At 43.5% G+C, this 12,916-nt stretch overlaps 1 protein-coding gene across 11 annotated transcripts in view; it reads left to right on the top strand.

Moving 5' to 3' along the window:
• Positions 1-12,916, top strand: part of NACC2 (NACC family member 2) — a 219,486-nt gene that overhangs the window by 178,001 nt on the left and 28,569 nt on the right. For 9 of the 11 annotated variants that reach the window (XM_069748125.1, XM_069748121.1, XM_069748117.1 and 6 more), the window contains one exon: positions 5,866-6,787. In XM_069748125.1, coding sequence (XP_069604226.1) covers positions 5,923-6,787 — 865 coding nt within the window. In that variant the 5' untranslated portion in view covers positions 5,866-5,922. Of the gene's footprint in view, positions 1-8; positions 227-5,865; positions 6,788-12,916 lie in introns of those variants that run through there. The other 2 variants (XM_069748127.1, XM_069748122.1) reach the window with 2 other exon arrangements.

The raw sequence follows: 12,916 nt of genomic DNA, 5'->3' as shown, positions 1-12,916 counted from the left end.
CTGTTCGCACTGCAGCATGTTCTATAGGATGTAATGCCCACTCAGATCGTTACAGAGGCAGCACTGGCACATAATTCTGCACATTCAACGGCAGCGTGCTGGCACATCTCCGAGCTCAAACCGGACATGTTTACATCCCAAACACTTAGGAAAAATAAAGTGCAAGAGCCGAGATCTTACCGGACCAGGGTAAGGGGGGTCTAGTGGCGGAGACGTTCTGCAGCGTGTAAGTAGAAGACCACTGCATGCAGACCTGCTTCTGTCTCCCTGTGACATCTCCATTGTTCATTTTATCCCTCCACGTTACTTCGGATCATTAACCTCTTCGGTACCCGAAGGACTGTTTGCAGCGTGCATCTCCATCCCGGGTAACACCTTGCATTGGCTTTTGCAGGTGGCTGGAAGCACGTTGCTGCTTCTGGATTATAAATCAAAAGTTTATTTGGTACGCAAATGTTTAGCTGGAGTAATGAAAGGTTTTATATCTTGCTGTATTATCCTGTATATATCGGGACATGTGCTTATATAGATGGCTGGAGCATATATGTTTTGTGAGAAGTGGGAGCAAGGCTTCCATTCACCTTAGCTTAATGGTGCCCCCTGGGCACATACCCATAATGATCCTCCCTTGCAGCCGTCCCTGTTGCATGTATGTAATGTATGTCTTATGTGAATGAGTTCAATGCTTTGTACTATTTTCCCCGAATAGCACTGCCATATTCCATTGCGCTGTACCCATATCCGTTACTGTCCTAAATCACTCACCGTAGCTAAGGTTAAATACATAGGACGCTATTTAATTTGTAAAGTTCCTATAATGTAGGAGAAAGTTGGTGACAGACCACCAAAACACGGGAAAAACATGCCAACCCCATGCAGACTTTAACCTCTGGTCAGTTTCAAGCAAGTCGACAGCAAATGACAGCAATGTCGCCTTCCGAAAATAGACCTCAAATTTGATGCCAGGACAGAGGGACGGGCAAAGGTGTCCAGCTAATCAAAAGGCAAAGTTTTAGGATCTAAGTAGTTGTTTCTTTTGGTGCAACTATATACAAATCTAATGATTGTGTGTGTGCATATGTATATAGTTTTATTATATAGTTATACCCCAAATTACCAAAAACGTGGCTCCCAAAACTTCACCCTTAGATAAGTTTGCCCGTCCCTCTGGCATCAATTTGATGTCTATTTTCGGTAGGTGACATTTCTAATTCATGGCAGGAATATTGTGATGCATTGGGATGTATTATTTCTTTGTAGTAGGTGCATGCATTCTGCAGTAAAGGGAGGACAAAAAATCAGCAGAATTAACTTTTGAAGTGCTGGAGACGAGGGTACGACTCTCGATTGCGGGCCGGTAATACTCATAGCGTGGCTCCTTTAATAACGCTTATTACGGTGGAATATATATGACTTGTATAACATGCCGTAGGGGATAATTGGGTAAAGTTTTTACTTGGGCCCTCACCCCCACATATAATCTAGGTCTACGGTATCGGCTAAGAATAAACTACTATCTACCGTATATAGTGATACCCCATAGATGAGCGATAAGTTGTGGCAAAATTTTGGAATTTGCCGGCAGAAAGAAATGCATCTTTGTCTTCAATCCCTCTGGGCTCACAATCTAATTTCCCAGGCTCCGACACACACACACATATATACAAGCTAGAGCCAATTTCCCAGGAAGCTAATTAACCTGCCAGTAATAAGGAAGCAGGACGAGGTTTTGCAGTGCTGTCTTTTCCCTTAGTTCTTGCTACAATAAAGTCTGTAGTTTGCACCTCTTGCGTTCCAATTTCACAGTACGTATCATAGGAGTCGGGACGCTTGTCATATCTACATTTGCTATTGGAAGACGCTGGTAATAGACTTCCCTATAAAATCTCTACTTATTGATAGTTTGCATTGTGGTTTTTTTTTTAATCAACTTGCCCTTTAAGAACTAGAAAAGAGATAGAGGAAAAGTTCTATCACCATGGTTACCGGACTCCTTTCAGTATATAACGACCATTTTAAAGGTATAGTGGTCTCTTTAAAAAAAAAAACAAACAAACCTATGTGCCCCCTTCCCCCTCTGCCGGCGTGATGCTTGGCACTTCCCCTGTCTGCGTCGGGATTAGCTGCGGTGATGTTTCCTTCAGATGATCTTTCCACCGCGCTCCCTGTTAGTTGTCGCTGGCGAGCTGAAATGAGTCAGTGCTGAGTCGATGAGTGTTAACATAAGTTGCAAATCCACAACATATTGCATGTGTGAGCGTAATAACGAGACGGAACGGTTTAAAGACTTTTTTTTCGTGTGAACTCGGGCTTTCGACTGTGCTCCATGCCAGCGCACAGAATAATTCTCCATCTGCTCGCCGTAAGTTAGCTGCGTTAAGATTCCGGTTGGGGACATTTTTAAAAATTGATCTTTTTTATAATTTCAAAGGGTTTCGACTTGATATGATGCCGTCAGGTGTTGGCGTCCCATTGGCTTTTGGATTGGACGACGATTGAGGGATTTTTTTTAGTAATGCCAGGCAAATCGTGGGCACTTGTGCTTTGCTTTTTGGGGTGCAGAGAACTTATATTTTTCTTGATGTTCTAGGGCAGGGATCCCCAACTCCAGGCCTCAAGGCCCACCAACAGGTCATGTTTTCAGGATTTCCTTAGTCTTGCCCAGGTAATAATTGCATCACCTGTGCAATGCAAAGGAAATCCTGAAAACATGACCTGTTGGTGGGCCTTGAGGACTGGAGTTGGGGACCCCTGTTCTAGGGTATAGCTTAATAACTTTGGGCACTCCAGCTGCTGTGAAACTACAACTTTCCACATACCCTGACAGCCACAGGCTGGAGTGTCCAAGGTGGCTAATCCTTGGTCAAGGAGGTGCCAGTTATAGTTTCATCCCAGTGGGAGTGCCAAGGTGGCTAATCCTTGGTCCATGAGGTGCCAGTTATAGTTTCATCCCAGTTGCAGTGTCCAAGGCTGCTGATCCCTGGTCCAGGAGGTGCCAGTTATAGTTTCATCCCAGTTGCAGTGTCCAAGGCTGCCGATCCCTGGTCCAGGAGGTGCCAGTTATAGTTTCATCCCAGTTGCAGTGTCCAAGGCTGCCGATCCCTGGTCCAGGAGGTGCCAGTTATAGTTTCATCCCAGTTGGAGTGCCTAAGGTGGCTAATCCTTGGTCCAGGAGGTGCCAGTTATAGTTTCATCCCAGTTGGAGTGCCCAAGGAGGCTAATCCCTGGTCCAGACGGTGCTAGTTATAGTTTCATTCCAGTTGCAGTGTCCAAGGCTGCTGATCCCTGGTCTAGGGGTTAAGTTTGGCCACTCTTGACTAAGTAGGACCATCCTAGACTTTTCAGCATGGGCATCATGCTAGACAGGCACCAAGTCACAAATGGGCCACCCCTAAGCATAGTGAGACGTGTTCAATGACTCCTGTGAGCCCCTTTGGCATAAGGAATTGTCAGGGGCTCTTTATACTTATACACTTTTTGAATAGTTCATGTCACATTTTTTTATGTCATGTCTAAGATTAAAAAAAATACATATATTTGTACTGTTGAGGAAATACAAGTCCCAGCACCTTAGTATTTTGAAAATGGTGGGACACAGTTTCTACAGAACTGGGTAAGCCACAGCCGTATTTGTTTGCAGGACTATAGCTTTTCATAGCATAGCCTTTCAGTAGGAGAAAGAAGTGGAGGCAGAACTACAGATCCTAGTATGTCCATGAGTCTGATCAAGCCTCGGGTTGCAGCCAAGTCTAAAAGAAAAAAAAAAACGTTTTAAATTTCTCCGGATGTAAAACGCAAGTCCCAGAGCCTGAAGAGGTTTTTTTTTAATGTACTGGGACTTGTAGTTCCTCAGCAGCAGAAGATTCCATAATACAATATATCGTGAGACTTACAGGATTGATATGTTGTCCCCTATAGACATTTGGAAGGCCTACATTCATGTTATGTACCAAACGAGAAACCCAGCTCTGCTACCTCTGCACCCCAGCGCGCCTGACTTTACACACACAGACGTGGATCTTCAGAAATGTCGCATCTGTTGACACTCGTGTTAAGAGATGATTTGATCTGTTGCTTCGTCTGACTTCTGGAGACTTCAGAACACTCTGTTACTAAAGCAAATTAATTGCTTAATTAGACTATAATCACTTGGAGTCCGGGAGGTGCTAAATAAAATTATGGCTTTATACATTTTAATTTTATTTATTTTTTTATCATTTTTAATTTGTTATACATGCTTTTTACATTTTTTTTTTATTTAGTCATTTACTTTATTTCCGTGGGCAGGTTTTATGTGTTTTGATGTTGTTGTTGTTGTTGTTGTTGTTTTTAATTAAGAGGGGGTGTATCCTTCACTGTTTTTTTTTTTTTTTGTGTTTTTTTTTTCACCTTCAGTCTTCAGCTGTATCTTTGTAATATCTGTTTCTGGCAAAGCAGCTTGTTGGCAACCAACATGGCCACTGCCTAACCTTTCTAAAGTCCTGAATGGCAACCCTGTGAGGGCACATCTCCTGCTCAGAAATGTATTTATACATGTGGTGTTGCTGGCGGAGGAGGGAGCTTTAGTATCATATACACCCATGCTACTACTTAATATGCTGAGCTACGTTAAAGACCTGAAAAATGTAGCACCCCCACACCCTTTTATGTGACCACTCAACAGGTCCAAGGGAGCTATCATCTGGTGATGTGCTTAGTATTCTGGTGGTCAATTGTTCTTAAAAGCCATCATTTTTAGTAAGAGAAAGAACCTACAGTATTATCACCAGACCAAGTACATCTCCAGACAATAGCTTCTTGGACCCTTTGACATCATTTGGAGATGTTGGTGGTTTCCTGCAGAGCCATCTTTTTAGCAGGAGAAAGAATCTGGGACCACCAGGCAAAGCACCTCTCCGTATGACAGCAACGTGGTCATGACACTATCTACTGGTGATCCTTGGTTCCCCATGTTAATAAAATGACAGCTCTGAAGAACCAGAGACCACCAGATTAAGCTCAACCCTAGATGAAAGCTTCTTGGGCCTCTTGGGTGTAGAGGGCCCTACTTCTTTATATATCACACTTGTATATGGATACAGGAACCTGAGATATGGACTGTTTTTTTTTGGCAGAAACTTCTCTCTAGAGAGATCTGGGGGTCACCAGTGAATTATTCTCTTCCAGAGCCAGCAGTTTAATAAGGGAATCACTGGTGACCACCAGTTCACTCTCATGAGAAGTTCCTGTCAAAAACCAACCAATATCTCAGCATACTGTAGCCATGTAAGTTTGATGTAAAGAAGTAGGGCCCCCTAGTGTGCCAGTTTTTAATATAATGGTACTCGGGCACAAGACATGTAAAAGGTTCCTAGGAGCGATCTTCTGGAGATATACTGACCCTTGTGGTCTTGGTTCTTGTTTTCTTCCTAAAATGATGTCTCTAAAGGAAAGTAAAAGAAGCAGGGACCACCAGGCCAAGCACACCTCCAGACAACTTCAATGTGGAGTAGAAGCTATCATCTGGAGATTTGCTTGCCATAGTGGTCCCTGATTATTTTCTTAATAAAATGATGTCTCTGTGGGAAAGTGGATCACTGGTGACCAGCAGTTCTCTAGAAAAAAATTGCAGTCTAACAACAGCTCATGTCTTCATATAGGTCTCATGTAAAGAAGCAGGAACCCAAAAGTGTGACAAGTATTTATATAAAATTAGGACCGAGCCACAAAACGAGGTCTGGCAAGAAAAAAACCCTTATCTATTGTCTTTGGTGGGTTTGAGAGCCACTGATCCATTGTTGGATTTTACGGTTGACCGTTCGTTCTGAATGAATTTAGTCTTTATTTATTTTTTACTCATTCTTTTAATTCTATTTGTCTTTACAGATGTGAACTGTCTCCAACATCATTTTCTTGAATGTCTCTGTAAGCAAAACCCCAGCCATGTCACAGATGTTACACATTGAAATACCCAATTTCGGGAACACTGTCTTGGGTTGCCTGAATGAGCAGAGGCTCATGGGACTGTACTGCGATGTCTCCATAGTCGTGAAAGGTCAAGCGTTCAAGGCACACCGCGCCGTGCTGGCGGCAAGCAGTCTGTACTTTAGAGATCTGTTCAGCGGGAACAGCAAAAGTGCTTTCGAGCTGCCGGCCACCGTACCCCCGGCATGTTTTCAGCAGATCCTCTCTTTTTGCTACACTGGAAAGCTAACTATGGCTGCCAGCGAGCAGCTCGTGGTCATGTACACAGCAGGGTTTCTTCAGATCCAGCACATTGTTGAACGAGGTACGGACTTGATGTTCAAAGTGAGCTCCCCCCATTGTGACTCTCAGACTACTATGATCGAAGATGCCAGTTCCGAACCGCAAAGCCCCTGTAACCAGACACAGGGCGCGACGGTACCCTATGTCATGTCACCTTCCATGCCCATCCCTCTTTTGACCAGAGTCAAAAATGAAAGTCTGGAGGGTCAACCCATTACCATGCCCAATTTCCTGGGAAAGAAGCCATCAGAGAACCAAAATAGAGACAATTCTGGTGGCGGCGTCCCAGCGTCTGCTCCACCAAAAATCCCTCGAGTATCCTACTATGGCATGTCTAGCTTAGCGGCACTCTTTCCCAATGTACAGCAAGTACCATACTCACAAGGGGAGCGCACAAGCCCGAGTGCAAGCAGTATTCCCACCACCGACAGCCCCACGTCCTACCACAATGAAGAAGATGAAGAGGAAGACGAAGCTTATGAAACCATGGTGGAGGAGCATTATGGACAGATGTACATTAAATCTACTGGTGGCTACTCAGGTACTGGAGTTTTTGAAGTTTCTTTTTTAATAAATTTTAGTACCTTATTTTATGCATGAATTTATGGAAAGTGCATATGAGATTTATCACAAAGTTTCAGTAATTTACCATGAATGTGTTATGGCAGCCAACCACCAATGAGGTCCCAAGTAGTCAAGTTGTAGGCTAGTCAGTAACTATTGAATTCAGTCTCCGATGGTATCAATTGGACTTAAAAACCACTAACATCTTCTGACCGCAACAACATATTTTACTTTTGCAGTACTTGAGGGATAAAAAACAACATAATCTATAAACATAATAGTACAACATAATAATTTAATAGATAATTTAAAAAAATGTATCCAAAGTACAAAATGTACCACATCTTGGCTGTGATGGCAAGAGTAGATGACTGTGTTGTCTTTGTAGCAGGCAGCGACCTACCCATATGATAGGTGGAGAATAGTTGGGACATTGAGGTGAGAGGTGACTGACATGCAGCAGAGGGAAAGGGGTTTTAAAAAATGAAAGGGAGGAGTGTGGTGATTTTGCAGGATCTAGTAACCTATCAATATTATTGTTGGGTAATACTGGGGACTATGTGGTGGGAGGATACAGACATTTAGTGGAGGCAGATGGGTTTTCAGTGCTAGAAGAAGAGTGTGGTGAATTTGCAGGAGGCAGTGACCTACCCATATTATTGTTGGGTAATAGTGGGGTCTATGTGGTGGGAGGATACAGACATGTAGGTGAGGTAGATGGGTTTTCAGTGCTAGAAGAAGAGTGTGGTGATTGTGCAGGAGGCAGTGACCTATCCATGTTATTGTTAGGTAATAGTGGGAATCATGTGTTGGGAGGATACAGACATGTAGCGGAGGCAGATGGCTTTTCAGTGCTAGAAGAAGAGTGTGGTGATTTTGCAGGAGGTAGTGACCTATCCATGTTATTGCTAGGTAATAGTGGGGACTATGAAATGAGAAGATTCAGATATGTAGCTGAGTGGAAAGGGTCTGAGAAAACTATTGCATGTTAAGAGGAGGCATGTGTTAATTTTGCAGGAAGCAGTGACCTGTTCAGTGAGTAGGAGAAAATAGGAAATGACTAGAAGCAGGAAGCGTTATGATAAAATGTATAATTTAAGGAGTTGGGTCAAGTGCCCATCTGTTACCCTCCTATGTATTTGGTGCTTCCTATAGTTGATTTTCAGAACCATTTCTGCAGGTGATCTCCTGAAGATCTCAAAGGTCCAAATGTAGAAGGGGTCTAGGAGCTGTGTATGGGGAGAGGGCTGAGGTGGACTCGTGGGGTCGTGTTTTGTACGTCGGCTGGTGTGAAGGATTGTTGGCTATAAACCAACTATTTATCTGAGTGATAAAATGTAACGTATAAGCCACGAGCTGTGAAATGCTGATGCCACATTCATTAGGCACGGGCCGTTCATGAGGAAATATAATTTGTGCAAGTACACAAAGGCAGGGCTACTGATAATCAAACTGGCTCACATGATCGGCTGAAGAATTACATATTTTTTTGCCTCTGGTTCTTTTATACCAGTTAATAAGTTTGCCGATGACAACCACTCCAGATTCCTGCGACATCCGCTCCATTTCTATCATGATGTTAAATTATTCTGATCGTGAACCAGTTGTGAAAACAAATATTGGCAATTTGGCCACCATACATACAAAAGTCAGTGGGACTGGCCACCATCTATTTGGCATCCCAGATCACCACTTATAGACGATGTCCTGGGAAATATCTCCTCTCCTAATTCAGAAGACATGCACGCTCAGCTGAACTAGACGTGCACGTGCATGTGGGGTCTGCACAGATGGCTATAGGCAGGAGTTCAGGATTTAGAAATATTTGTTGGACCACCCTAACTATTGGGGTTTGCTCACACTGGTGTATAAAACGGCCAAGCACCTTTTCTCGGCTAGCACTCAGCCCAATGTTATACTATACGGTAGTGAAGATCTGTGATGATTTTCTCATAACACCGAGTCTGACTCCACCAAAATGGGCTCTGACTCCACAGCCCTGGATTTGACGTTAGATGGTAAAAGTAGCCTCACAACATCATACTACATCTAATGATGGGCAGATCTCCTCAGTCTGAAGAGTGGTCTTTGTATTGTTTGATGGGTCAATGGACATCTACAGGTGTTTTAGCAAAAACATGAGTATGGTACATTAGTAGGAGACATGGTGGTCAGGTAAACATTTGGATATGGTGATATGCGAGGTATGAGATTATGGTATTGTAGGTGTGCTTTGCTGCCTACCAGGTCTGATATTGAGCAGATCTCCTCGACTTGAAGAGTGTCCACTTTGTCCTATTGGGTCAATGGGCATCTATAGGGGTCTTTAACAATGAGGGAGTCATGGGGGTCAGATGAATCAATGAGCATAGTGATCTGGAGGTTTGAGCTTATGGTGGTGTTGAGCTTCCTCTGCCGCCTAAGAGGTCTCTTCAACATGGATAGTGAAATTTGGATTGGATATGTCATATTGGATCAATGGACATATATAGGGGTCTTCCAAACAATGGGGGAGACATGGTGGTCAGGTGAAGCAATGGCTATAGTGATATGTGAAGTTTGAGATTATGGTAGGGCTGAGCTGCCTCTGCCATCCAACAGTTCTGCTCATGGACAGATGTCCTCAACGTGAAGAGTGGGCATTGTATTGGGTAGGTCATAGTGGGTTAATGGCCATTTACAGGGTGATTTACAAACATTGGGAAGACATGGTGGTCAGGTGAAGCAATGGTCATATGTGATGTTTGAAGTTATGGTGGTGTTGGGCTGCCATTACCACCTACCGCATATGAAGATGTAGCCACTTTGTTCTGTAGGACATATTGGGTAAATGCGCATTTATAGGGGTCAATATAGACAGTGGGGAAGACATGATGGTCAAGTGACTAAATGGTGATATGGGAGGGTTGAGCAGTGGTTGAGTTGCCTCTACCGCTTTTCAAGTCTGATGATAGACACATCTCCTCGCCCTGAAGAGTGGTGTATTGGGTAGGTCATGGTGGATCATTGGGCATCTACAGGGATCTTTGCTAACAGGTGATTTGAGTTTCATGTCCATGAGAAGCAAAGTTCACTTTTATATGAACTTGTATCTACTGAGATCCTAGGTGGACAATTGTACCATGTAGGAACTTTGTGCTCCTTCAGAGGTTCTTTATTGTTAGGTTGTCGTCATGCAGTTAGTCAAAGGACCATCAGAAGCTTTTTCCGAATCTTCCTAGGTAATGCGATTTTCCCCTCTTGGCAGTATCAAAGATTGGACAGGAACATTTCGTCAATGCAGTAGAAAGTCGTAAAGGATGTTGGAAAACATGGAGACACCTGCATTGATGTGTTCACGGAGCAGAACAATGATGGGAGACCGTCTTCTGGTACAAGAGATGATCTGCTGTACATAACTGATTTTATAGGGTTAATAAGGGGCACGTTGCCCTCGCCCAGCCCTCCGGTACGCTGCCTGCTGATTAGACTGCTGTGGGATTAGTACGACTTTCATTTCCTTCCTTCCTATGATAATGCAATTTTATAACTTGCATTAAACAGATGTTCTCACAAGTGAGCGGATCAGGTGGATGATACTAAATCGGCACCGAGATACGGTCCTGATCCTGGAGACCTGAGATTTCAGGTGGCTCAGGGGATGTGCGAGACATTTTATCATTCTGTGTGTGCTTTCTTAAAGGGACAGTGCCCCTCATTCCTTTATATCCATTTGTGACACTATTTAATACAATTAGTCAGCGACTACTATGCAGATCAATGATGAGGCCCATGAGTGGTAGGCAGCGTCTGTGTCTTCTCTTGGACATATTTTACTAAGAACCTATGGTTGCACCTGCTGGGAAGCCTCTACGACTGCATATGCTGTTCCTTTAAGAATAAGATGCTCCTCAGGTTTCCTCTTGGTAGTGATTGTGCTCCTTCTGTTTCACACATCCTGAGAGTGCTGGTAAACATGGAGCTGAGCCCTTGATAATGTTGGGTCTTTAGTCCATATCTGTGAATTCTATGATTTCCTATTGGTAATTGGAAACCGTCAACAAGCAGGATAGCAGCACAGAACGGTGCCATGCATGGCGGCTTTTAATTGATTCTAGGCCTCAAAATTATACAGGGAGGCCTTTCCAACATGTTTCTTTGCCAAAAATGTGATCTTCTTTCCATCACGGATATAAACCTAATTCTGAGCTCTCAGTGGCAGTATTATGTGAGAACTATGTTTCAATGGTATGTGGAAGCTGTATGGCAGTATTATGTGACAACCATATTTCACTACTATGTGGGCAGTATTATGTGAAAACTATGTTTCAGTGCTACGTGGGCTCTGTATGGCAGTAATATGGGAGAACTATATTTTAGTAGTATTTGTCCACAGTACTGAAACATGGTTTTTCCAATAATATTGCAATATAGTGTCCACATAGTACAATGTGGGCTGTGTATGACAGTATTATGTGTGATCCATGTTTCAGTACTATTTGGGCACTGTATGGCATTATTAGCTAACCAAGTTTCAGTATTATTTGGGCGCTATATGGCAGTATTATGTGAAAGCCATATTTCAGTTCTATATGGGCTCTGTATGGCAGATTTGTGTAAGACCCATGTTTTTGTATTACTATGTGGGGTCTGGATGGAAGTATTACGTGAGAATCATATTTTAGTAATATGTGAGATCCATATGGCAGTATTATCTAAAAAGATGTATCAGTATTACGAGAGCTCTTTAATGACATGTTACTTGTATGCTGCAGATTATTCGAGCACTGTACGGTGGTATTATGTGAGTGTATTATGTGGATGTATTTTCTCATCACCATATGGCAGTATTATAGTAACGAACCTTATGAGAAGACTGTCAGAAAACTGCAAGCAGAGAGGGGGCAAATTAGCTTGCTGCTCAGGGCTCGGTTTTATAACTCCGGCCCTGCTGGTCAGGTTGACTATTCCATTTTTTGGCAACTAGCCTCTGAACTTTTCGGCAGCAGCGTTTCAGAAGAAGTTGCCATAAAGGCTTGATCTGAAGTTGTCCATGAGTCGACAGACGTTCTTCTGGTCAGTCTGTCTTGATCAGGTCCCTAAATACGTGCGCTTTGGATTTGAGTAGACAACGGTTCGTGGTAAATGGATCCCTTGTGTTCGGAGCAGTTGAGCCGTGTTTGCTGTTCCTAGCACTAAGCAGCGTCTGTACACAGGTTGGGATTGTGCCGATTTCCCGGTAATACTGCCATGTTTGCCTTGATCTGTCGCAGCTTTAATCCCTGCGCCTGTGCTATACAATGAGCTGTAAGCTTTCCCTTCTGCTACCGCCGGTATTTACCCTGGAGTTGGCCCGGCTGCTGCACAACAATACTCAGCACCAGCGATGGCTCTGTGCGTCTAGACAGGCAGCAAAGTGTCCTCATAATGGGCCGTGACCAGCGACATCCGTTATTGCTCGCTGTTTACATGCTATTGTTTCTCTCCATCTAGGCGATTGCTTACAGATGTAGCAGAGCTGCGTTTGCAGTACAGACGTAACTATGTATTTTGCTATACTGCGAACTCTGCACAGACTACTAGATTGCCTGTCAGTAGCATCTGATGGAGTCTGCTCATAGTAATTTGTCTCCAGTTAATATATGCACTTTTGACGTATACCACTTAGCGCAAGATATCTACCTAGAGCAGGTCTTATTGTAAAAGAAAATGAATACTATTACCATCTTCTGCTCAGGACCTAAGGTCCTAGATGTGGAAATTGGGGTGCAAGGCGATCAGAGGAGCTCATCCTTTACCCCTGCTTGCGTTGCAGTGATCCTTTGCACATGTGTTTTGTCTTTAAGACTTTCAATGGTTCAGTTCCTTTATGGGTTTCCTCCTGATCAGTCTAAGGGGGGACTTTGTGGCCATCAGGTTTCACACTTTTTTGTAAATCCCGGCTCTAGACGGGGGGCTCCTTGTTTACTAGGGTGACAGCTCGTGTGAATACTTGGAGCAATACCTAAACTTTGGTGAAGGAAGGCCGCTGATCCCTGAACCTCGCTGTGGCCTTCTTGTCCAGTGGGATGGGGAATGATGTATTGGGGGTCCATTTCGTTTGTAAGTGGGCTGTGATAGACTTCAT

Source organism: Ranitomeya imitator, chromosome 2 (assembly GCF_032444005.1).
Source record: "Ranitomeya imitator isolate aRanImi1 chromosome 2, aRanImi1.pri, whole genome shotgun sequence".
In the NCBI taxonomy this organism is placed as follows: Eukaryota; Metazoa; Chordata; class Amphibia; order Anura; family Dendrobatidae; genus Ranitomeya; species Ranitomeya imitator.
Note: the sequence above shows the minus strand (reverse complement) of the source record. Positions and strands in the feature narration are given on the sequence as shown.